This window comes from Bubalus bubalis, chromosome 23, assembly GCF_019923935.1.
Source record: "Bubalus bubalis isolate 160015118507 breed Murrah chromosome 23, NDDB_SH_1, whole genome shotgun sequence".
In the NCBI taxonomy this organism is placed as follows: Eukaryota; Metazoa; Chordata; class Mammalia; order Artiodactyla; family Bovidae; genus Bubalus; species Bubalus bubalis.
The window spans coordinates 37556481-37583158 of NC_059179.1; the positions used below are offsets into that span (position 1 = coordinate 37556481).

Sequence of the window (26678 nt, forward strand, 5' to 3'; positions counted from 1 at the left end):
AGTAATTGCTGTCTTTCCATTTCCTTAGACTCCTGTGTAGCATTTGTGAATATATCCCTCAAACTCTCCTGCAGAGATGAGAGACCCTCTAAATACAGCCAAGTGCATCCACAGACCTATCCTTTCTGTGTTTTTGCTTGTTTGTGGACATCTGTTCCATGTCATTCTGTTTTCCTGCTCCAGTCTAGACTTGTGCTCTAGGCCATCCTGAGACTTTTCTCTTCTAATATCTGGGCATCTTCTTTGCCTCTTCTGTTTCCTGTGCCCTCCTCTCCTGCATTCGTCTCCTTGGTTTACATTCTCGTTATGCTGGAACACATCGTCCAGCAGCTTCCTGAGGTAAAAGTTCTCTGGGATCCTGCATATCTGAAAGTGTCTTTACAGAGGAGGGCATGGCACCCCACTCCAGTGTTCTTGCCTAGAGAATCCCATGGACAGAGGAGCCTGCTGGGCTACAGTCCATAGGGTTGCAAAGAGTCAGTCATGACTGAAGCAACTTAGCACACATACATGCATCCTTACCTCAATTTTATCCTGAGTTTGATTGCCTTAGTCTGTTTGGGTATATTATTCTTGGTTGGAAATGCTTTTCCTTCAGAGTCTTATAAAAAAATTTTTTTTTGACCACACTGTGTGGCATGTGGGATCTTAGTTCCCCAACCAGGGATCAAACCCATGCTCCCTGCCTTGGAAGTGTGGAGCCCTAACCACTTGACCACCAGGGAAGTCCTCCTTCAGAGTTTTGAGGCCACTGCCCTGTTCTTCTGGCAGCCAGGGTTGCTGCTGAGGAGGCCAGTGTCCTCATTCCCCATCTTCTGCAGGAGCTTGAAGGGTCTTCTGTTTGTCTCTAGGTTTTGAGCACCCACGATGGTGATTGACAGGAGTCTTGTTTTCCTCCGCTCTGCTGGGCAGTAGCATGGGCTGCCTCCTCACTTGGGAAACCCCTTCTTTCAGTTCTGGGAAACCTTTTTATATTATTTCTTTAATCCTACCCCGCTTCCATTTTCTCTCTGCTCTTTTCTGGTGCTTTGGTTGGTTGGATGTTGGACCCTACATTTTATGCTTTAATTTCTTATCTTGCCTTTCCTGTTTCCACTAATTTCTTCATCTTCATCCTCTGAACTCGACCGAGCTTTTATAATTGGTGTCATCACGTCATACATTTGAAGAGTCTTTTCATATTTTCTCTGAGTGGTTTTGTGTGTGTGTGTTAGGGAGTGGTGATGGGGTTGTTGAAAGAATATCCTCTTACTATTTGGTAGGAAGACTCTCTTCACCTCCTGTTTCAGCCTCCCGTGTCATTATCTGGGGTCTTTGAGCCTCTTCAGTTCAGTTTCTCTCAAGAAACTGTCTTCCACCAGGTGAACCACCGAGGACGGGGCGGGTGAGGGGGCAGTTCACCCTCTTTGTGGTGGACTGCCTCCACTCTCAGCCTTTCGTTCACAGCACCCACAGCCTGCAGCTCCTGAGCGTCCTGGGCTCTGAGGCACGAAGGTCTCACTGCTTCTGCCCACTCTGTGTGCGGGTAGAAGGTTCCAGAGCTCTCTGCCATGTCCCTCGCTTCTCTCCCTCTGTTTGATCTCCCTCTCACTGCATTTTGCTTTTTCATTTTGTTTCTCCTTGAGCAGACAGGGGAGGGTCTGTAGTTTTCTTTTATTCCTTTACTAAAATTTAAGTGGAATTTAGAAAACCCTGTAGATTCAGTCTGCCCTGTTTAACTGGATATGGCTTCCCAGATGGCTCAGTGGTAAAGAATCTGCCTCTAATGCAGGAGATGCAGGTTCAATCCTTGGGTCAGGAAGATCTCCTGGAGAAGGAAATGGCAACCCACTGCAGTGTTCTTGCCAAGAGAATTCTATGGACAGAGGAGCCTGCTGGGCTACTGTCCAGGGGTGTCGCAAAAGAGTCAGAAATGACTTGGCAACTAAATAACATCATTCCTTTTTTAAATTTAAATATTTATTTATTTATTTGGCTGAGCAGGATCTTTAGTTGTGGCGTGCGAACACTTAGTTGCTACATGTGGAATCTGGATCCCTGACCAGGGATGGAACCTGGGCCCCCTGCATTGGGAGTGTGGCATCTTAGCCACTGGACCACTAGGGATGTCCCCAACATTCCTACTAGTGATTTCTTTCTGTTCTGTGTTATGATTATACCATACATTTCCCACCTGTCCCTAGCTGGACATTTGGTTTCATTCCAGTTTTTGCCATTAGGAACCACACTGCAGTGAAATATCCTTTCCATGTATTCCTACTCAAGTTTGAAAGTACCTATGTCTATAGGGCAAATTCCTAAACTTATTATGTTTTGATATTTGGTGGCCTTGCACTAAAACAGGTGTTTTCAGCCTTTCCCCATTGAGTGTATGTGAGAAAGGGGGTCTCATATTGATTTATTTCTGCTTTGTGAGTGAAATTGAGCACCTTTTCATATGTTTATTATCCATATCTATTCCCTTTACTGTGAATTTCTGATTAATATCCTTTGCCCATTTTTTTCTATTGTTTCATCCTTTTTAAAAAAGTTGTGTTCTTTGTATGTTCAGATATTAATCTTTATCAGATGTTTTGCAAATATGGCCCTTTGTTGTATGTCTTTTGACTTAATAGGTATTCTCAGGTTTTTTTGTTGTTTTCCTTTTTGTCACTTGGAACATTTAAAATGCCCTGAGTCATATTTAGCAGGCTTCTTCATCGTTTCAAGTCAGGTTCAGGAAGGCCTTTCCTATGTCAAGATTATTGTTTCACTGAGTTTTTTGCATTTAACTCTTGGTTTTACAGAGAATGCATTTTTCTGTAAAAGAGTGTGACAAGGACCTGGTGTTACTGTTTTCTTTATAGCCATCCAGCCCTACAGCCAGGCACCCCTGGAGTCCATCTGATATTTCCCATGTCCAACTTGCTGGAAATGACCGTTTCATTCTCGGGTCTGTTTCTGGGTTTCTCTCTTGTGTTCCATTTGTCTGCCTGTATCCCCTTGTCAATACCTTACTATTTAATTACTGTAGCCTGAGAATCCTGCTTAATATCTGGAAGACCAGTTCTTGCACATACACATTTCTTTAAGGATTTATCAATTGTCCTTCCTAGAGGTTTAGTTTCTTTTCACGGTTCTTTCACATTACGTACTGACATCTTCAGATGGAGACTCTCAGTTCTGAATAAGCCCACATTTTTAGAGCCCCCCAACTTTGTCTGGTAGCTCAGCTGGTAAAGAATCAGCCTGCAATGTGGGAGACCTGGGTTTGATCCCTGGGTCAGGAAGATCCCCTGGAGGAGGGCATGGCAACCCACTCCAGTATTCTGGCCTGAAGAATCCCCATGGACGGAGGAGCCTGGCGGGCTGCAGTCCATGGGGTCGCAAAGAGTCAGACACAACTGAGTGACTGAGCACAGCACCGCATAGCACTGCCTTCCTCGGGTGAGCTTGCATGCCCCTTGCAGACTGGAGGCTCCCCAGGGTCCTAAGGCGAGCTTAGTGCTTCGCAGGAGGCATGGACTTCTGTCCTCAAGTTAGTGAATAGCAGTTTTGCAAAGGATGAGACGAGCTTCCGTCTCAGTGCTGATACCAGTGGATGACATCATGGGAGGTGTTTTTCTCGGGCTCTTTCCCTCTGGCCTGTGCTGACTGGGGCCTCCAGGGGTCCTCAGGCAGTGCCCTCTGTGTGTGTGTAGGGGGGGGAGGGGGGTGGCGCGTGGCTGTGAGTGGAGCTACGTGTTGGCTTTGCACGTGCTCCTGGGCAGGGATGCTGCTCCGATGTTTCTGTTTTCTCCAATTAACTGACTTATCGCCCTAATTGACCATGTCCTGGCCGTACGCAGGGCTCTTCAGCGGCTTCGCCTTCTTCCTCTCCAGACACGTAAACACAGTCAAGTCTTTCACGTCAGTCAGGGACCCGGGCCATCCGGATTAGATAGCCGGCCACAGGCTGCCTAGATTTCATCAGGAGGACCTCCTGCAGGGCTTATCTCTCCGGCCAGATGGTCCCCCAACCCCATACCTTTCCACCAGTGACCTGGCTCCTTCCTTGCCTCAGAGCTAGATTTGTGTTTCCTTCAGGGAATCAGATTTCTGTTCCCATTTGCAGTGTCATCTCCTGTGGGAGGGGGGAGGGGGAATCTCCCCCCACCCCCACCCTGTGGGCCCTTGGCACCTTGCTGCCCACCTCTCCCGAGCCCCTTGGGCCCCTCCCAGCCAGGTGAGGAGCCCCCAGGCTGGGCCTGTCCCCGAGGTGTGGACCCAGTGACAGGAGGCCGCACAGCTCTTTCCCAGAGGCCTGGCAGCTCTGCCCCTCTGGTCTAGGGTCTTGTGAGGTGGGGGTTGAAGCCCACTGTTCTTGGCCCTGGAATATGAACCAGGGCTGGTGGGTGGAGATGATGGGAAGGCTTAGGGCTTGGTGTCAGGGTGCCTGCCCTGTCCTAGGAGGTGCCCCTGAAAGGCTGTCTGGAAAGGTAATCAGTTGCTAGCCCCGGTCTCTAAAGCAGAGATGGATGGCCCCCTCTTGGAACACTGGAGCAGTTCCTCCGTGAGGCCCACTGAGGTCTCTCTGAGTTCCGAGAGGCTGGTTCTGTCGATGGTGTAGGTGGTGGAGGTCCCAGAAGGCAGAGGATGCAGAGGCTGTCAGAACATGAATCGGGAGCTTGGAGCCTGAGGTCCAAAGAACACGTGTGGCCCTGTCTGCACCTTGGAGAGAGAAGGGGGCCTCTGGGCTCCCGAACATGTACCCTGTCTGTTTCCCCATGGCGCAGGCTGCTGGACCAGTGGGGGCGCCTTCAAAGGACGGCCTTCAGCTCTGTGAAGTGAACATCCTTGCTCAGGGCCTTTCCTCTAAATGGTCAGCTGATTCTGGGCACCTCCTGTGTGCCGCCATGGAGCAAGTCTGCAGGGAGACAGATGAAGTGCTCCCCGCCCACAGCAGCTTACCGCAGTGTGGGGAAGGTCAGCGTGCCAGGGTGAATGGTGGGTCAGGTGGGGTGAGTGTGGAGTGACAGGGCACAGGGATCGGGCTGGGAGGGCAGGTGCCAAGGCTCTTGGTGCTCACTTTGCCACGTGATCCTCAAAGCCTCCCTGTGAGGTGTGTGCAGTGGGAGCTGTTGCCGTCTCTGTCTTGAGGTTCAAGTGACCCATTCAAGCCTCAGCTGGTAAATTCCCAGCTGAAATGAACACCTTGCTGCCTGCCTCCTAATTCCATGCTTCTGGCTAGAGAATCATGAAGTTGGTGTTTCCCATCTGAGAATACAGCTGACCCTTGAACAATGGAGGGGTTAGAAGCACTGACCCTCCACACAGTTGGAAATTCGCTATAATTTATAGTTGCCTTGGTTTCTGTGGTTCCACATGTGTGGATTCACCCAACCGTGGGGCATGTAGAACTGTAGTATTTACTACTGAAAAAAATCTACACGCAAATGATTCTGAGCAGTTCAAACTCATATTGTTCAAGGGTCAGCTCTGTTTGCTGTCCGTGGAAAATAACGTGTGCTGGCTCCTGGGTTATGCCTCTGTGCTCAGCATCCCAGCTGGTTTGCTTGGGAAGACGTAGCTCATCTGGGGTGTCCCCTGAGCTTGTCTGCATCCCTGCTTTGAAGTTTCGGCTTCAGAGATGCTTCCCATGTTTCACCTAGGGAGTCAGGAGTCACCAGCAAGCCATTCTGGCCAGATGCTGTACCAACCACTTTCTCCAACCTCTGCTCAGGTTCTGGGCCAAATTCAGCCTAGAAGTACGTTTTGCTTGGCTGGCACAGGTGTTGGCATGAGGTTTATGTTTTTAAAATATGAATTGCCAACGTGTAAAAATTAGGAGACTTCATGTAAGAATCTGGAGTTCCAACTTTTCTAGAAAAACCAGATGGTCTCATTTGGGACTTCAGTCCCCCAGGGCAGTCAGTGTCTGGGCAGAATGGCAGCTGTGCCCTTAGGTGGGTCTGGGGCCTCCCGCTCTGTTTTCTTTTTGTTTCTCTGATGCTGAAGCTGAATGTCAGCGGCTCTTTATCACAGTGCTCGTGCTGTCGCTTTTCAGATAGTTTGCGTGCTTTATTCATTAATGCCTCCCTGACACTCATCCTCAAACAAAGGCCCTCGTGATTTCTTACATTGCCAGACTAGTTTAGTTCTCTGCTATGCCCCTTCCAGGGTCAGGTTTAAACACCAGCTGCTTTGGGGAGCTTTGCCAGCCAGACTCTGGTTCCCAGAGCACGGCATTGGTACCTGTGTGCATCCCCAACTCAGTTCAGATGTCCTCTGATCCTTTGAAGAGACTCTCATGGTGACCAGGACCATGTTGTGGCCATGGTCTTTGCCGCAGCCCAGCACTGAGCTGGGCATGAGCTGCCGGTGATGTTTGCCGTGCCCTGTCACCTCCAGCACTTATGTGGCCGCTGTATGTTGCTAAGTGCGATGGAAATGGTTTCCTGGAACGTGAAATGAGATTGCACTTAATTGTTATTTTCCAGATTATCAAATCTAAAATGATTTGGTTTTAGATTTAGCTCCGGTAAGCAATGACTGTTGAAGTCCCTTCTGTTCTGGGAAGCTTGGCTTTTCTGGAGGGTTTTTTTTTTTTTTTTTAATTAATTTTTATTGGATCATAGTTGCTTTACAATGTTGTTTTAGTTTCTACTGTACAGGAAAGTGCAACCTGCTGTATGTTTACATATATCCCCTTTTTTGATTTCCTTCACTACTGTGTATCTGAGGGTTTGATGGCTTGTGTTAGTGCCTGTGGGGGAGCAGTGGAAGCCAGTGTGTCTTTGGAGAGGTAAGATCACACTTGCTGCTCGTGTGCTGGTGAGCTGCCTGTACAAGGAGGACTCTGGCTCTGGGCCTTTGGAGTGAGTGGGGACCTGCTGAACATTTATACAGTCAGATGATTGGGAACAAAGCAACATTTACCACTTGTGGGCAAGGCTTAGGAACCAACCTGGTGTTTCTGGATTTCAAGGGGAAATACCAAAAGTGTGAAAAGTTTGAAAAGCCATCTTTGGAAAAGAGATTGTCCTGTTGTCCTAAGGATGGATTGAGGCCAGATGGAGTGGACAAATGCCCTGGCCAGCAAGCGTGGGCTGGCTTGAATAGGCTTTCCTGTTCAAGGCAGAGAGGTATGTTCAAGGCAACCATTGCCCTCGTCAGCTGTGAACTCAGCTTGGGGCTTGCAAAGTTCCTCTCCTGGGAAAACATGAAACTGTCAGTTACATAGGATTTGGCCACAAAAAAATGACCACATATTTATTTACTTATTTATCTGGCATGGACACATGTCCATAAAGGTAACTGAAAGCAGAATGGGGCTTCTCTAGTGGCTCAGTGGTAGAGAATCCACCTGCCATTTTAGGAGATGCGGGTTTGATCCCTGGTTCGATCCCTGGAGGATCCTACATGCCACGGGACAACTAAGCCCATGTGCCACTACTGAGCCTGTGTTCTAGAGCCCAGGAACTGCCACTGCTGAAGCCTGTGGGCCCTAGATCCTGTGGTCCCCAACAAGAGAACCACTGCAAGGAAGAGTAGCTCCACTCGCTGCAACTAGGGAAAAGCCTGACCAGCAATGAAGACCCGGCATAGCCAAAAATAAATAAATAAATCTTAAAAAAAAAAAAAAAAGCAGGATGTAGAACCGTAGGTATAGTACTAATTTTTTTTTCTTTAAAGACACAAAACTGTCTTATGCATTTATTTATGTACATAGGACTTGCAAGGCAAAACAACTGTGGGATTATCTGAGCGATGGAACGTGGGAGAATTTTAATGTTTTTTTCCTTTGTGCTCATCTCAGTGTTCCTGACTTTTGTCAGTGCCTGTGTCTTTGCTCTGCTGTACACATACGAAGGGAGGCACCTGGGAGCAGATCACCACCACTGCTCACTGCCTTTGTGCTCATCTCAGTGTTCCTGACTTTTGTCAGTGCCTGTGTCTTTGCTCTGCTGTACACATACGAAGGGAGGCACCTGGGAGCAGATCACCACCACTGCTCACTGCCTTTGTGCTCATCTCAGTGTTCCTGACTTTTGTCAGTGCCTGTGTCTTTGCTCTGCTGTACACATACGAAGGGAGGCAGCTGGGAGCAGATCACCACCACTGCTCACTGCCTGCGGGCGCCAGCTGGCGGCTGCACAGCCCGGAGCTGTCGCTGTCGTCCACCCCAACTCCCCTGGTAAAACCCGCCACCAGGCAGAGGTGGGGGCGAGACGAAGCCCACGATAGAGGGAGGAATCGCATTTCTAGAGTGTTGAGGCGGCTGGCGGCTTCGTGTGGACGGATAAGCTGTGTGGAGTCCAGACTAGCTCCATCAGACACCGGATATTAGCTGCTTGGGTGCAGCTCCCAGGGCTTCATTTCCTCAGCTCTCATCACAAGCGTGGTGCCTCACCATTATTAGTTTTTCTCACACGTGACTGATATCTGTACTGATAAGGTGTCCCTTTCATAAATTTACAGGCGTGGCTTTCTTGCCAGCTAGCGTCTCTTATCTCATTGGAACCAATGTTTTTGGGATCCTCGCACACAAAATGGGGAGGTAAGATGAAATGAAACAACCCAACACTCAGTTACAGTAACGAACTTACTTTAAAAAATTCCAAGTGTTTCTAGTTTCAGTACTGTTAGAAACTTTCACTACTATAAACTGTTATTTCCACTGAAAACCTGGATGGTGGGGGTGGAGAATCATTTCTTAATGGTGCTTTTTTGTTTTTTGACAGATGGCTTTGTGCTCTTCTAGGAATGATAATTGTCGGAATGAGCATTTTATGTGTGAGTAAAAGATGACATTTGGGGAAAAAAAAAAAAAAAAAGATGACATTTGGCAGGTCAATAATACAGGTTACAAATAACCTGTAAATGAAACTTTTGCTTTGGGCAAGAGTCACCAACAAATATGGCAGTTTGAAGTTTGTTGACACTTAGTTTTATTAATCTTCCATTTTCTTCTCATTTTTTATCATGTTAAAAACTTCAGACAAGATTCTCCAAAGGGTTTATCTTTATTTTACCTCAGTTGGAAATTACTTAGAATGTTTTATTACACTGTTTTTATTTCACCTTGTTCCCCTCTCCCTGTGCATCTGAAACATTACAGTGTCTTGAACACTTTAGGGCAACCAGCCAGAAACAATAGCAAGATGTTTTTCTAGAATAAAACATCTTCTACCAAAGGCTAATATCTAGCCCAAATGAGACCTTCTGGTTCTTTTAAAAAATGGAGTATGGTATGGGCACTTCACTGGTGGTCCAGAGGCTAAGACTTTGCCCTCCCAGTGCAGTGGGCCTGGGTTTGATCCCTCGTCAGGGAACTAGATCCTACATGAAGCAACTAAGCGTTCGAACGCTGCAGCTGAAGATCCCGCATGCTGCAACTAGGACCCAGTGCAGCCACATAAATAAAAATAACTATTAAAAAAATGGAGTGTAGACTAGGCTGAACTTTCACATATGGAAGTGAACTAGCTTTTCGTGGTGGTCACAAAACCCATTTCAACTCTATTAAAGATTTGGAGGGTCCTCTTCTGCCCAAACCCCGTCTTGCGCCCTCCTCCTAATTCCTTCAGAAGGGAACACACATAACTGGCCAGAGAAAACCTATCTTTAAGACTTTCTGTGATAATTCAGAATTGAATAGCATGTTCTTTTGGCATAACATGTATTTCCTCTTACAGATTCCTCTTGCAAAAAACATCTACGGACTCATAGCTCCCAACTTTGGAGTTGGTTTTGCAATTGGTAAGTCACCGGAGCCTTGTGCCTAAATTTAACACTTTGTTTCCCCAGTACCAAGAAAGAGTTCCTCAACTTCCCTGGCAGTCCAGTGGTTAGGACTCTTGTACTTTTACAGCAAGGGCTTGGGTTCAATTCCTGGTTGGGGAACTAAGATTTTGCATGCTGCACTGTGTGGCCAAAACAAACAAACAAACAAAAAAGAAAGAGTTCTTACTTGGGCAGACTTCAGTTCAGTTTAGTTCAGTTGCTCAGTCGTGTCCAACTCTTTGCGACCCCATGAATCGCAGCACGCCAGGCCTCCCTGTCCATCACCAACTCCCGGAGTTCACTCAGACTCACGTCCATCGAGTCAGTGATGCCATCCGGCCATCTCATCCTCTGTCATCCCCTTCTCCTCCTGCCCCCAATCCCTCCCAGCATCAGAGTCTTTTCCATTGAGTCAACTCTTCACATGAGATGGCCAAAAGTACTGGAGTTTCAGCTTGAGCATCATTCCTTCCAAAGAAATCCCAGGGCTGATCTCCTTCAGAATGGACTGGTTGGATCTCCTTGCAGTCCAAGGGACTCTCAAGAGTCTTCTCCAACACCACAGTTCAAAAGCATCAATTCTTTGGCGCTCAGCCTTCTTCACAGTCCAACTCTCACATCCATACATGACCACTGGAAAAACCATAGCCTTGACTAGACGGACCTTTGTTGGCAAAGTAATGTCTCTGCTTTTGAATATGCTATCTAGGTTGGTCATAACTTTCCTTCCAAGGAGTAAGCGTCTTTTAATTTCATGGCTGCAGTCACCATCAGCAGTGCTCAATTTAAAATTTCTAGATGTTTGACAGGAGGCTGCAGCAGCTTAGCTCATGTACAGTTTGTAGATTGTCCACAGACACTGGCTTTCATGAACTAGTCATTTATTTCCTGAAAACCAGTATTGTAAAAGCCTGATATTTACAGAAGCAAAACGACACTCCCCTGCTGAGCCTGGGCAAACAGGAGAGCTGCTTACTCAGAATCCATCTGTTTGGGCTCATATCTATACACAGACTTTCTCATATGAGGCTGGGGGACAAAGGCTTCACATGTAGTTTTCAATAAGGCTTGGTACAGAAAAGGTAGACTGATGTATTGATGACCAGCTGTACTGCGGGAATTTTCACAAGCAAAGGGGACAAGTCTTTGGAGCAGTGTGAGGCACAGTAAGTAATGTGTTAGGAAAAATCTAGTTCATATTTTAGATAAATAGCACATGCTTGTTTCTCACTTATAATATACAGATTAATCATGAAAAGGTGAATCTGTCGCCGGGTAAAGGCAGAAGTTGGATCTTTGGTACAGTAGAGAGGATGGAGCCTTTGCTGACGCCTTAGACCAGGCTAGGTTATCCCAGCTTATGTGCATACATATACATATACACATACACATACATATGTGTATACATACACATAGCTTCTCACAGCGCCCTCATAGCATCACTCACAATCATAATTTATTTTTCAACTCTTTGCTCTGTTCACCCTTATCCCAGCATCTTGCACGTTTCAGGTGATCAGCACGTATTAGTTGAATGCAAGAAATTTCCCTTACCCTCCTGCCTCTGTAGGGGTGCAGGTGAGGGGTCTGATGTTTGAATGCCCTGCCAGGTGTGTTCACAGCCACCGTCTAATTCAGCCAATCATTATCATCTGCATTTTATCCATGGGGAGAGTGGCGTTCAGAGAGAGAAGGCATGACAATGCTCCACCACCCAGGGGTTTGGATTTAGAACTCCGAACACACACGTCCTTTCTTTATGCTTCCTGTTCGCTGACTGTTCTAGAGACCAGAGGTTCTAATACAGGTCTTGGCAGTGGTGATGGTTTTTGGTGTTTTAGCCAACTAAAGGAGCAAACCTCTTTTGATTTTAGTTTCCTGAGTAGGGCCAGGCAATCCCTCAGACTCTTTCCTGTTCTGGTTCCTTCTGATTCTCTCTATGCTTTCCAACTTTAACTCTCATAATCTAAGAGTGAGGCCAAGCTGTGGGTGGGGAGGAGGCTGGGTGAGGCGTGTAGTGTACCCATTCTTTGAGGGCAGAGGACGATGTGGACCAGAAAATAGTGAATCAGGAAAGCACCTACAGGAAGCAGGCTCAGGGTTCACACAGCCAGTAACCAGCATCCCTCCGGGTCTGTAGAATGGCAGGCAAGCCCCTAGAGGACTGGGTACCATCTACCAGACAGTGGAGGACAACATGAGGCAAGACAGGGAACAGGCAAATAGCAGTCTGAGTTCCAGTCCCAGCCTCAGGCACCTTTAGTCTGTCTTCAGTGAAAGGTCTGTTGTAGGGAGTTTGCCTCAAGACTTGGCAGACAGCAGTGAATAATCTTGGCAGGGTTGTGAGGTTAGGACACAGTCGTTGACGTTCAGCCCACTGTTGGTTTCCATCAGTTTTCTGTAGACTGTCTGTGTTCCCTGACTGTCCACAGGCATGGTGGATTCATCAATGATGCCCATCATGGGCTACCTGGTCGACCTGCGGCACGTGTCGGTCTATGGGAGTGTGTACGCCATTGCCGATGTCGCGTTTTGTATGGGATATGCCATAGGTAAGGACGTTGGGTTTCCAAAAGAACTTTTTTTTCTCAGTACACCATTGATAATGCCTACTGAAAATTATTTAAACCTTTGCATCTTTCTGCCTACATCTAATTCTCTGTTTCCTGAAAGGTCCTTCTGCTGGTGGGGCTATCGCAAAGGCAATTGGATTTCCATGGCTCATGACAATTATTGGAATAATTGATATTCTTTTTGCTCCTCTTTGCTTTTTTCTTCGAAGTCCACCTGCCAAGGAAGAAAAAATGGTAAGAAAAATTTTAGGATGCAGTTAAGTGTTTCTTGATGAGTTTAGCATGGTCTTCTGGCTGGTGTCTTATGGCTTGGTTCTAAAATATATTTCTACTCCTTTTGAACAGAACTCCCCAAATATAAATTGTAAGAGTTTCTTTTTAGTTTATACCACGTGGAGCAGATACTTCTTTGACTGTATCAAGCATTATGTTTATACATTTGAAGAGTGAAATAATTTTCGTACATAGATTAGCTGTTAGTATAGATCTCTGTCAACCAAATATAAACATAGATTTATATTGAAAATTAACAATTAAATTTTCAAAGATTCTTGAAATCTTGAACATAACTTTTTAACCTCCTGTGCTCACTCCTAAGATCAACCGTTTTTGGTCCTGTTTGCTTTTCTGCTAACCCTTACAGTTTTCAGTAGTAGCGTCTTAGTCTTTACTGCATAAGACTCTGGAGATGGTTTTAATGTAGGCAATAGACACTTATGGAAAAACATTGTTTTATGTACCTTTGGGCACATGTGAGCACATCTTTATAACGTTTAAGTTAATAATTTCATGACCAGAATCCTAGCTATAGGCAAGATATAGTATTGAATATAAAGTGTTCCCCTTTTGAACAAATTCAAACTTATCAATTCTAAATTTGAATTTTGAAATGCATCAGTCATTTTACCCTTTCCAATAAGTGTTCATACCTGGTGCTGCTGCTGCTGACTTTTTTTAAACGTCCGATGCTGGAGGACATTCATCTGGTTAAAAGAAGAGGGCCTTAGATTAAGAGTGAATGAGAGAAGCAAGGCCGGGGGAGATGGTCTTTTTTTGTTTAGTAATGGATGTGAGGTTCCCTTGCGCTGTGCTCTTGGGAATACGTCAGAAGTTCTCCATGATGTTTGAACTGAAATGGGTTTTAAGGCTTTGGCATTTCTTAATTGCCCCCTTCATGATCTTCCCCAAAGAGCAGGTTTAAAGACAGACACAGACCCTGAAGTTGGGTCGTGTGTAGTCTTTGTTTTGGGCATTTGGGGCATTTACTAACATGTTCAGTATATTTAAGAAGTGTATCCAGCACTGAGCACTGGTCTTATGCCCTTTATTATATATGATTTAAGTAGGTATCTTTGAATTATTCACACCCATCTGACTCTTCCTCTTGCTGACGCCTCCCCAGCTCCGAACAACGTTCCCGTCTCTCTCAGGGCACTTCCTGTTTTCCAGCCTGGTCATCGGAGTTCCCTGGCCACCTTTGTCCGACCCCAGCAGAGTTCCTTGGCCCCCATCAGGGTCAGGAAATTCTCTGCAATCACAGAAAATAGTTCTTGTTCTGTAGCCACTGTATCAATCTGATTAAGGCTGAATGAAGATTACTCCCAACCCTATTTAACCAAAAAAAAAAAAAAAAAAAATCACCTACAAATGATTCTGTCACCCAGGAAACTGTGCAAGACTCAGGAGGTAGTGCAGGGGCCCTGGAGCCGAGCTGTCTCTCTCATAGGAAGACGATTTAGCCTTGACCTCACAGGGTGGTTTGAGGATTCAGTGAAAGAATCCCAGCAGAGTGTGACCCCCATGTCTGCACACAGTAAATGCTCAATAAGTTGTCACTAGTTTCCACATAACCCCACTCTCCTTTCTTGCTCTTCCCTAACTCTGACGCACTCTGTCATCCAGCAGTCCCTCAGGTCCCTCCCTCTCTTCTCTCTGTTGAGATGAGAACTCTCATAACCCAGCACTGCCCAGTGGGCTTCCCTTGCCGAGCAGACGTTAGTGGCTACTGTGTTATCCGTTTGTCAGTAACAGCTTCGAGGGCTTATCTGAGGTCTTGGAGGAAGTGGGTGAGGTCAGGGGACTAGTTCCCACTCTGGGGTCCACACATGATGGGCAGAAGGCCTCTGTGCCTCTTCCCACATTTAAACCAAGGCTTTAGTTCATTTAAAAAGAAAAGCGCTGAAGGAAGTGGAAGAGACAATCCTGAAAGACAAAGTGATAAGAAGGGCCAGGCTTCCAGAAGCTACTGCCACTGTAAAATGTCCCTTAATAAGTGCCTAGCAAGATGAATCATTGAAAACCAGAGAGAATGTGTGTCTCCCTGCCCATAATTGATGCCTGTAATTGAAGGCATCACGTCAGATCCATTTGAGGGGCACGATGGTGACATGGGAAGGTGGCAGCCAACAGCCGCTGCCTGCTCACTGTGCAGGCAGGAAGCAGCCGATAGCACCGAGTGATGAGAGGGAGCGAGGGCAGGAAGCGGTGCGTGCCAGGGTGGAGAAACGATTGATTACCACCCACTTGAGAAAATCCAATACCGCCAAGCGCCGGCATTCAGAATCAGCAGTTACCAAGTGCAGGGGACAGGAGAGCCAGAAGGCGTACAAGTCTTAGCAAGTAATCCCTTCATTAGGAATCATTCTGATTAAGTGGTGCGTGGACTTAAGCTTGAAATGGAAAGTTCGAGTGCCATTTTATGGTTCCCAAGTCATCCAATCATGAACCAGTTTGTGAGCACCTGAGTTTTGCATTCATTTGGTTTATTGGATTTCCGGGATTTTGTTTGTTTGTTTGAAATCAGTGTTATCATACAGGCAGAGAGAAAAGCCTGTTACTGTAGTCCCTCTGCAGGTATAAGAAACACCAGCTCTGTCATTTGAGGCAACTGCGTTCCACTTATAGGAGATCGATTGTAGCCTCTGGCTCTCAGAGTAGCCAGTGAGGAAACTGGTTTCTGGAATGGACTTTTTTCAGGTTAAAATTTTTTTAAAGATAGGGCACATTTCTTAGGTCTCAGTGGACATGAGTTTGAGCAAACTCCAGGTGATGGTGAAGGACAGGGAGCCTGGCGTGCTGCAGTCCATAGAGTTGCAAAGAATCACGACTTAGCGACTAAACAATTTAGGTCTTACTCTTCAAGTTTCTACTTGTTGCTCAGACAGGAAAGTAGGCGATTTGAGGACTGTAGCTTGCTTTTACTGGCTGATCCTGATGCAAAACCATCATTTTTTTTTTTTTTTAAAAGATAATGTGGTAAATAAGTCTTTTCGAGCACACGGGAGCTCTGGTATCTTTCAATGTCTTTAAGTCTGGAACTCTTGCATTTTAATGCTTTGATGGTTTCACTGTCCTAGCTTCATATTTATGTTATTTTTACACTTCACTTGGTCCAGCATGTTTTCACTGTTTTGGAAATCCTGACTCTATGGTGTCTGATATGAAACCAGGCATTTGGCAGGACTGGAGCTCAACTCTCAGGAATGGGCTTTGCTCTGGATACAAATGACAATCCCCTGCACCCCCCCCACCCCCTTTCTACTTCACTTGAGAGTCAAACACACCTTTCTCCCCACAGCAGTGCACGGAAGACTGTTCTAATTACCAGGCTGCTCCCTAGGCCCCTCTGTATGCGTCCCTCATGCCCGTGACTTACCCACTTGATGTTGTTCATGCCTCTCTTTTCATGGCACTTTTGGACTATGACATGCCATCTGGCTTAATCTTGTATAACTTAAAAAAAAAAAAATGGCACAATAAATCTTTCAAAAGAGTGTCCAGAAGCCAGTAAGCTAGGTTTTAAAAGTTACAAATGATCTTTTAAGAAAGAAAACTCCTTTACCTGGTACAGGTAGTGTCAGCAAATGCAGTGGGGTTAATAAGTTCTGAACAGTGCCAAATAATTGGTCTGACTGAACGTCTTCCCTTGCAATGCAGTTTTTAAATTGGGTCCCTGTTATGTGCCCAGTGCTAGGTTCCAGAAGTCCTTAAGTCTATATAGTGCATAGTATAATGGTGGACTAGCCAGGGGAGAGGCCTTTGTGGTAAGGAAGAAGGATGGCCATCCTTTGCAAGGCTGGCTCTCCGCCTGTGGGCCTGGGGTTAATAAGGCCTCTTGCCTGGCCTTCAGGGTCCTACAGTCTGGGTTTGGTTGGTCTTTCCTGTGATGTGGTCTCACTGTACCTCAACATCAGATCTCAGGGTTGGCAGGAGGGTGGGGGAAAAGGCAGGCTGCTTTAATGTCCTGCAAGCTTCAAGTCCACCCCTATCTTCTCCACGTGCTTTCCCCAAGCACTTAACTCCCAGTCAGCACTCTGCCCACAAACCCTCTGGAACCCTCACTTGTGTGCAGTGAGGTTCCTAAGTTGCTGGAGAGGACCTTAAAGGCACACATCTGATAGGAGCCCAGTAAGCTGTCGTCAGCTGTGTGACCCTGCTTTGTCCCAGAAGATGCCACACATGAGTCATGTGGTGTTTCTCACAGCATGTTGACACCAGGGTCACCAAGGGTAGGAACCTGGGATTCGATGTTTAACCTGCCCCATCGAGTGATCCTGGGCACATTTCTTTGAGGACTGTGACTCCAGAGGCAAGACATGGAGCTCTTGATGGCTAAAGCTTTTATGTTACAAGCACATACCCATGTGGCAAGAAGGGTCCTGCTGTCTATCACTTCAGTTACTTTTAAAAAAATTGAGCTCTCCATGAAGTCCATGTATCAGTTCGCTTGGCAAGAAGCATAATAATGAAAAAAAAAACTAGAGTTGAATTTGCAGCTGACAATTTGAGCTGGCAGCCTAACTTAGAGAGTCACGGAAGTCCTTATCATCAGAGGCCACATGGCAGATCATTTTAGAATTTCTTGGGAAATGATAAATGGGTTAAGGAGACACAGAAGCTTATCAAATCTGCGGGACAAGAACTGGGAGGAGCAGCTGACAAGTGCCAACATCGGTTGCAATAGGCCAACAGAAGATTAATTTAATCCAGATAAATGTTGCCATTTAGATTTTCAAATGCACAAAAAGGCACTGGCGGGATAGCTTACGTGGAGGGAAACTGAAAGACAAGCCTGGTGAGAGAATTAATTTCAGTTGCACCCAATGTCACGCTCTGCACCCCTGGCTGTCCTGTGGGGGCGTCACCAGAGCAGATGCTGGCACAGGCTGCTTGGGCTTGATCCACCCCATTTAGCAATACATCTCTTGGTCAAGGTCTTTGACCCCTGTGCCTACACAGAGGGTGATCAAGCTATCACATAGGGCTGTTGTGAAGTAGAGGTGTATTGAAAATGCCTAGATAGCACAGTCTTGGCATGATAAACCCCATCGCTATACTCAACATTACGTGCTTGGTCCGTATACCTCCAGGAGGAATGATGACTATAGCGCTTATCAACTGAGGATCAATTGATCTTTAAAAGGTTTGTTACAATAAGGGAGCACATAGAATTTTTAAGTGTATGAGAGAAACATACTTTTTATTAATAAAACACACTTGAGCAAGAAGAGGCCAGCCAGGACTTGGGAAGACATCCTTCCGAGATGCCATATTTAAAGATAAGGGCCCTCTGATGCTTAATCCAGGGAAATCAAAGGGGCCATACCTGTGGCCTTAACTAAGGAGGATCCGCCCACCCTAAGTATAAACTAAACCCAACCTAAATACCCCTTTCTTCATAGCTTACAGGTTCCTCCAAATCAACTTAGGGTCCCTGGCAGATGTAATAGGAACACTGCAGAGACTGCTTCTGCTGCCTCCTCCTGCCTGGTATGTCCACTCTAGAACTCCAGGTCTTCTAGGCCAGGCACCTGGCAGTGGCACCAAATTACTGGTTGGTTAATATCGGGTGGTACTGTAGGAAGTTGTCAAGCTACTAATCCTTCGTCTTAAGCAGTCTCTGGCTTCTCTTTGTGAACCAGTGAGTTAATGTATCTGCACCTGCTCTCTCTTAGGCTATCCTCATGGATCACAACTGCCCCATTAGAACAAAAATGTACACGCAGAACAGCAGCCAGTCGCATCCAATAGGTGAGGATGAAGAATCTGAAAGTGACTGAGACCCGCAAAAGTCCTCCAATACCTAATTGTATAAAAGTGTTTCCAGTGAAATGACTCATCCAGAACTGTCTTAGTCATACCACTCATCCCTGGTGAAAGTCATACAATCAAAGGTTCTTTCTTTTCCACGGTTATGATCGATTGCCAACGGCCTTATAAAGAAAAAGCAGCTTTTCTAGGGGTTTGTATAAATAGTGTTGAAAACTTTATTTTATGTATTTGATTTTATTAAATATTATACAATATATTTTGACGAAATATAGTGTAAATCTATAAATATTTGAATCCAAATCAAATATAATTTTTTAACTTACATTCACAAACACCTGGGCAAAAAAAAAGTCTTATATTTTTTTCTGAATATTGGTAATGAGTGTTTAAAGCACACATTATCTCCGAGACACTTCCAACAATGAGAAACTAGAAGGAAGTCTGAAAAAAGAGAGTCAAGTAAGACGGCATATATTAGGTAGTGACACTGAATGTTACTGAGCTTGGAATTACAGTTGACCTGGAACAATACAGGGTTTGGGAACGCCAACACCCCACACAGCTGAAAACAATCAGCCCTCGTGTCCGTGATTTCACGTCTGTGGATTCAACCAGCCATGGGCCACGTAGTACTGCGTCTGTTATTTGCTGAAAAAACTCTGCATATAGGGGCACCCATGCAGCTCAAATCACGCTGTTCGGGGGTCAATTGTACTATCAGTATATTCATGAGGTAAAAGCTAGTTATCTCAGATGCAGAAGAACTTGAGTCAGTCTCTTTCGGATTTAATCCACGAATCTCAGTTGGCATTAGTTTTCTATGTAATCACCTACCTGGAAGCAGATGGTTGTAAATTATATGTTTACATGTCTTGTGGTTGGCAGCAAACATTAAAGCCAATAAGGGTAAAACAGTGAATGTTCTGAAAGCAGAGAAAAGCACCCAAATATATAGTTATGAACAACCAGAAGCTTTCTCTTTCAGATACATACTTGTCTTACCGGATGACAAAGATTGAGAAAGAAACACCTTATACTATCAGGATTGTTGAAGCATGATGAGATATACCAACATCTAGCTGAAGTTTTAGAAAAGAAATTTAAAAAGCTAATAGCTGCTGTGACGTGAAAAAAAAAATATCCCAGACTATAATTTTCTTTTACCTGGAAGTCAAGTGTTTTCTAGGGATCTGTTTATTTTTTTTGATAACTATTATTTTAGATGAAGATGAAGGAGGAATAAAACTGTCTTGAATCATGTTAGGAAAACAGGTAAAAATAATAGGGTGGTCAGGGCACACTCCCTTTCACATGCAGGAAAAACCCCAAACATCTAAAGATGTCTATGTAATACTGTATCACCTAGTGCTGTGTGATGTAGTTTTTCTGAGCATGATAACATTGCTGTGCCTTTTCGATGTAAGTACTGTTAGTGAACATTGTCTGTTTACATCATTTTGTATGATATGAAGATAGTGTGGAATGTCTCAAAAACACTTGCTCATTCTGTAGTTCTGTAATGGTAAACAAAAACTACCTGATGTCAGTTTTTTTGTTAAGCTAAAATTGTTTCTGTTAAACTTGGAAAGACTCTACCTTTTACTTCCCTAAGAAAGTAGCTAATACTTCCTTTCATTTTCTTCATGAAGTTTTTTGTGGGGCTTTGATCTGAAGTCTGGTTTTTTAAGTGCATGTGTGTGTTGGAAGCAAACTGGCTTCCTACTCATGTATTTGCATTGGGCGACTCACACAAGGCCTCTGCTTTGCTGGAGATGCTTCTATGGCTAAAGCAAAAAACCGGGATTGTTCTCTACTTCTGTAGGGGAGACCCTTAAAAAACAGGGTGCTGCAAATCAGTTCTCTTGGAGGGTTTGTAGTTCTCCCCACTCCTAATACTATATAGCTTTAAAAATTTTTGCCTGTAAGGCTTCAGTCTCAAGAATGACTGGCAGCTATGTCTGCTGGTGATCCCTAGAGATCATATAAATGTTATTCAGACATGTAGTGAGAGCAAAAGGAAAAGCTGTATCTGATGAGGAAAAAAACTATAAGGTCTTTCATGTAAGTAATATTCTGGGGTTGGCAAAATATGAAAAGAGGGGCTGTTTTTAAATATGTGTATCAGAACAAAGAACACACAGCTCTCTGAACTGTTTGTTTTGAGCAGAGGTGGTTTTTATGTTTGTACCTAGCAAAACAGATACAAAAAACTTAATGAGGTAGCAATGAATACTCAGTTCTTTCTTTTGACTGCTAAGTGTATCCACCTACATTCTGTTTTAGCTAGTTTACCTAATAAATCTTCTGAACACTACTGTGCCTGTTGTTTTCCTTTGTTAACCACATAATATCATCAGAATAAAATATGTGAGAACATATTAACTGTGGATATTCAATTAAAAACTATTCTTTTTGCTTGCAGGCGTCAGGTAAAATCTGCTCCAGACTAGTTTGAACCATATTTTCTGGCTTTGCAAAATTTGTTTTAAATTGAAATCTGTAACTAGCCCCATGGTGTCAATGTGGAACCAACCAGTAAGTTACCCTTGCCTCTCTAAAGTTGTACTGTATTCCTGATTGCTCTGAGTAACTATGGGTGATAAAAATAACTATGATATGCAGCCACTTGACACAGGAGATCCACGGCCATTGAAGTACCATGAAGTCTAGGATGTGCTTGTGTGCATCTTTCAGGGGTGAGAATCCATGGTTTTAAACAGATCTTCAAGTGGATCCATGGCTTAAAAAGGATTAAGGGAACCTCCCCCAATCCCATTTTTAAAGAAAAGCTATTATCTCTCAGTTTAGAAATAAACTCAATATATTTTAAAATTAAAGTGATTTTGAAGTTACTCACTTTTACGGGAACTTAAGACTTTATTATTTTACTATTAGTAAGAGCCAAATGTCTTCAAACTGCCTTTCGAAAAATTCCGATATACTTAAATTTAGAACTGACAGTAACCTGCAAATCTTTACTACCCTGTGTTTTTTCCTCTCAAAATCACGAACGGCCACAGGATATTTTAACTAGTTCTGATACTTAAGAATGTAAGGCTTGATATTAAGAAATGTGGCATATGAATTGATTTTAAAATAATGCTAAAACGTTGCTCAACTTGGCTGTCTAAACATTCATCTGAATACCGATATGTGGAAAATATACTTTAAATAGTCTCGTTACTCCTAGATAGCAGAGGCAAATAGATAAATCTGATATTTCACAGCATAAAAAAAGAGTAAAACCAAATTTAATGCTTTTAGACAATTTTCAGAATAGCAATTTTGTTTAGCAAAAGTGGACTTTTTAAGCTTGTTTTCATGGTCCAATTATACAGGCAATAATTCCACAAAGATGCAGTATTTTTTTCAGATGTCGTTAAATGAAGATATTCTTGTTTTCTTGGTAGTTTTTATTTATTATTATTTTTAAGCTATTGATAACATAGCATGGCAGAAAGATTACATCAGGAATGTGATATAATACAACTGTTTTCATTGAAGCTTTAGACCTTACTATTCCCTAGACGGCTGGGAGGGTTCCCCTCCCTTGCCCTAAAATACAACTGTGATGCCTCTATTGCCTCTCACCAGTAAATAGGAAAATACCGCACTACGCTGAAGGTACATTTTACAATCGTCATTAGCAGCATTTCTGAGCTTTCCATAATTGTGGTTCTACAGAGTCAGATACTTTAAAAACATGAGCAGATTTTTATGAAAGCAAAGCTTTGCATTATTTCTACAGCTGTTTCAAATGCATCCGTTTCAGCAGCATGCTTGGATGTCACTAAAACTTCCATGGTATAATCCAAAACCACCAGTCACTTACTCTACCTTCCAGGTTGTCAGTGGTAAGTGATTTTTTTATGTTAAGATGAAAGTTTGTGATCACACTGGGCAGATTAAACTACTGTTTACAGAACAGTATTTTAGCTTTCAGTGAATCTGGTGTATAGAGACTTATATAGCAGTGTTCTTTTAAAATGCAAGCATGCTTAAACAAAAAAGGGGGCATACAGAGATATATTTTTGTTACAAACTTGGCCAAGAAAGGTACTTAGTTTCCTTGTATTTTACTTGATAATAAAACAGCAAGAATGAGAACTGGCTATTGATTTTAAAACTGGAATAGCTTTTCTACCCATAAAAATGTTTTTACCATCCATGTAAGTCATCCCTTTTATTTGAACAGCTTTTTACTATTCAGAGAACTTCCACAGTTATGCTGTTGTTACCCTCACAACAATTCTGTGAGGTAGTTAAGAGGAAGTTTTGGTTTATTTCTACTTTAGAGCCGGGGAGACTGCAGCATGGAGCCCTTCTGTGGCTTGCTTATGGTTACACAGTTTGCTAATGGCCAACAGAAGAGCTTCAACTTAAACTCTTGTATGGAATCCTGGGTTATGGACCTGGGCCAGAATCCTTACTATTATATGATGCCTTTTCCTGCCAGTTATAAAAGCGGTGCTATCTAGTTTTAAATTCATGTCAGTTTCACTATATAGCAATTATAGTAGCTACCTACGAAAGGGAAAAACATGTACATATCTTTTATAGACACATAAAAGGCCAAAACTTTTATGGTATACCAACAAAGGTCATGCTCACATGTTTTCCCTCAGTCATGTGTTACCGAGGCTCCACACAATGAACTATTACAGTAGACCTTCCTTTTAAGACACCTGGTCCCAATTCCTAGGTATCTATGCTCTCCAATTTTTTTTTTAAATGAATAAAAGTCTGAACTATAGAAGCATTCAGAATGATCATTCCTTTAAGTCTGCAGATGTCAGATAAAACAATAAATGTTATTTTGCATGATTCCTTTCATTTACAACATTCTCATGCATGAAAAAATTTCTAAAACAAAATAGCCAAACCAGATATCAACAAGGTCATTTTAAGAACAGTCCTCTGAAACTTCTAATATCCTTGCACATGCTTTATTTCCTATGGGAGAACTGAAGCTGAAAAATAATCATAAATGCTTAAAACTTCTACTTGAAAGGAAAGTATCAATATTTTGAAAGATTATATTTCAAAATCCTATGGTTATTGTTTTTTTTTTTAGTAATCTTGTTATCCTCTCAAAATTTGTAACCAACTGCATTCTATATTTATTCCCTATTACATTTTGTTTTTCAATGCAAGCTCTTCAAATTAATCACTATATTCTTACTATACTTAAACTGCACAGAAGCTTTAGAAAAAAATTTCACAGAAGCATAAAAAACAAGCAATATATGTATTTTTTTTTTTTTTACTAAATCAGCATAACTAACTAAAGCTGCAGCATCTGCTTTCATATTACATTTGGCAAAATCAAAACAGAAAGCATCACCTCCAAACCCCAAAATAACAAAAATCTCAAGCAAGTAGAAATGACAAACTTTATAACACAAAGTAAGATTCAAAACCTGTTCCCTCAATGATTGCTGTTGTCAAGTTGGGCATGCAGCAAATTTGTTGTTACAACCGTGATGGAAGTGAAAATATTTCAAGAATCTGGACAGTATGCTATTTAACACTAATTCAAAAACTAGGAAGAGGAGGGGGAAAAAACACAACGAGACATCACACATTACAGAAACACAAAAAGTCAGCTTACATAATTACATAATTAGAAAAAGTTAAAAATAAATTAGTAAAAATAAATTCCCAGTATAAACCCAAAAAAGCATAGCTATAAATGCAATCTGAAACAACCAATTTAGTGGGCTGGTCATGTTTTTGCTGGAAAACCACCTTTTCCACTCTAGTTCTCACGCAAGTAAATAACTGTGAAGAAGCAGGCCAAAGTGCATAATAAGAGGGTTTAAACGTGGTTGTATCTATGGTACTTTAGATGCCACTTTTCCTCAATCACTTGAAAGTTTAAATATGGACTGTTACACAGACTCAGATGGGCCAAATAAGTCATCTGATATGCTACTGAATGGCTGAGAGTCTATGAGATGGGTTATTTCACTGTCGAGGTCTTCTTCTGTGTCATCTGTGTACTTGCTGATTTTCTTGGCATGCTGGTCTAAAGACAGACTTTCTAAAGATTCAATATCTTCAATGCCTGCTCTGTAGTGGATCATGAGAAGTGTTAGAGCTTGTAACCTTTCACTAGATTTAGCCAAAGACGCAGAAAGAAGTGACTTTTTCCTTGTATCGGTTGTCTCTTTTTCTTCTCTAACAAGGGAATTATTATGTTCCAACTCCTGATCAATTTCATTCTGCAGTTTATCTAGCATGAACTCTAGTTTCTGAATCCTCTCCTCTGTAGGCAAGCCCCTGTACAGATCACGACCGATCTCTTTAACGGCAATGAAAACGCTATCATCCAGACCACCCTCCTTTCTCACTAACTTTATTCCTGCGCTGTTGCCCCGTTTAGAAGGGCTGTTTGAACCACAGACCTCTGTGTCACTGCCTTCATTGTCTGATGTGTTGGGTGTGTGTTTTGGTGAAGGTTCTACTAGATCAGTTCCTGGCTCAGACAGGCGGGTTTTGGAGACTGGACGCAGGTTTAACAAACGAGAGCTCGTATTGATAATATGCCTCGTCAAACCTGTTGTTATGTTGACTGACTTCCCAGCTTCAGTATCAACACGAGGGGGCAGGCCTAAGAGGGTTTCTTGTCCTTCCAGCCTGAGATTTTTCAGGGCCCGGTCTATCCGCTGATCCGTCGTTGCTCCACAAAGAGGAGTCTCAGCTAGACACTTTTCCTGACATTTTTTATGGCAGACATAAGCACAGAACATACACTGGGAAGCAGCTTTAGTCCAGACTTTTTTCTTACAGTAATCACACCAAGTTGGGTTCTGGAACTGAGTGTCCTGGAAACTGTGTTTATTTTCTGTTAAACCCATTTGTCCAACAAAATGCTCCTCTTTAGGCAGGGCAGACACCTCTTCGACCAAATGGAGTTCTTTTTCTTTCTCTAAGTTAGTAACTACGTGGTCTGGCTCTCCTTCTTTCAAATATTTGAAGTGAACAGTAATGTCACCGTAGCAGAATTTGTCATTGAACCCCTTCTGCATACTCAAATTTCGTAGTGCAGTTCTCGTGACCATGGCCTTAGGTGACGGGGCTTCCAGTCTGAACTTGGAAAGGTACTCCATGTTTGAAGTAGCTAAGCAACCTAACGCCACCTCTTCAAGTTTCAAGCTCACGTGCCCCAAGCAGATGAGACCCCCTAGTTTGAAAGGGTCCCTGCACCACAGCGCAATGTTTAAGTACCTGTGGCAGGCTTCTATGTCAAAGAAACAGCTGGCTCTGGTTCTTGTCCATTTTCCCAGCTTCTTGCGATAAGGAATTTCTGATGATTCCCACGTTTGATGGTCATCTGAACTGTCCTTAGGTGGGCAGGTGCTTTCAGAAGTCAGATATTTTGCCACTTCTTGCTTGGCTAAAAACTGCTTAGCTACAGCTGCTTCTTCTATGTGATCCAGATTCTTCACTTGCTTTTCAGCAGGTTTATCTGCAGGAGGCGGTGGCAGCACCTTCTCTGGCTTTTCAACAGAAATATCTGGTTCGGCCAGAGTCGGGGCATCAGTAGAAGGCAAAGGAACTCTGACTTGTGGTCGTGGTGGCACAGGTGGTTTGAAAGAGGGTCCTTGGGTGGGTTTTGACACTTGTGCTGGTTCTGTTACCTCGGAAGATTTGAGGGCTAAGGGCTTATTTCCTTCTTTGGATGGAAGTTTTGGTGGTGGTGGGTAACTTCCTACAACTAATTTACGGTTTAGAACAGGTGATATAGTTCCAAGAGGTTTAACAGCAAGTGTTGTTGGAGTACGTTTGGGGCTGTGACTTAGTGACTGTGCCTCCTCTCGGGCTTCAGTTTGTGCTCTGACATCACTTGCTAAGTCTTCAAATTCAGAATCCAGGTCTCTATTTTCAGCATCTACTGCCAACCCAGTTGCTTCCTCTTCAAAGTTCGGTTGGCATGAGCCTGACAGAAAGTTTTCTTCCAACTGTCCAAAGTTATCTTGCAGCACTGTACCCTGATTACTCTGGCCAACAGGCCTCTCATAATATACCAGCACTCGGTCACCAGCCTGCTTGATGAGCTTCAGCACCTGCAGTGTAGATGTGATTTTCACGCCTGTTTTAAGATTTTAAAAGGGAAAACATAAAATTACTGCAGTAAAAATTACCTAAATTCACTAAGTATAACTGCCATTAATTCATGATCATTTAACTAATGGAAAAGCAACAGTGAAAACTGTAACATATGTTGTGGGCTTATGGATACATCAGTGTACTGGTTCTTAAACTCTGACTGCTCCAGTGTCCTGGAAATGTTTACCTTTCTAAACC

General features: G+C 43.6%; 2 protein-coding genes across 5 annotated transcripts in view; one reads left to right on the top strand and one right to left on the bottom strand.

Annotated features, from left to right (window-relative positions):
• The window catches only part of SLC18A2 (solute carrier family 18 member A2), a 40696-nt gene extending 19843 nt beyond the window's left edge, over nt 1-20853 (top strand). For 2 of the 3 annotated variants that reach the window (XM_006071695.3, XM_044935238.1), the window contains exons 11-16: nt 8440-8518; nt 8703-8754; nt 9657-9720; nt 12177-12296; nt 12418-12551; nt 18272-20853. In XM_006071695.3, the coding sequence (XP_006071757.1) occupies nt 8440-8518; nt 8703-8754; nt 9657-9720; nt 12177-12296; nt 12418-12551; nt 18272-18376 (554 nt within the window). In that variant the 3' untranslated portion in view covers nt 18377-20853. The remainder of the gene's footprint in view (nt 1-8439; nt 8519-8702; nt 8755-9656; nt 9721-12176; nt 12297-12417; nt 12552-18271) is intronic. The other variant, XM_044935239.1, reaches the window with a different exon arrangement.
• Nucleotides 20854-21599: 746 nt separating this feature from the next.
• Nucleotides 21600-26678, bottom strand: part of PDZD8 (PDZ domain containing 8) — a 79483-nt gene continuing 74404 nt past the window's right edge. For both annotated transcript variants that reach the window (XM_025274100.3, XM_025274099.3), the window contains one exon: nt 21600-26463. In XM_025274100.3, the coding sequence (XP_025129885.2) occupies nt 24260-26463 (2204 nt within the window). In that variant the 3' untranslated portion in view covers nt 21600-24259. The remainder of the gene's footprint in view (nt 26464-26678) is intronic.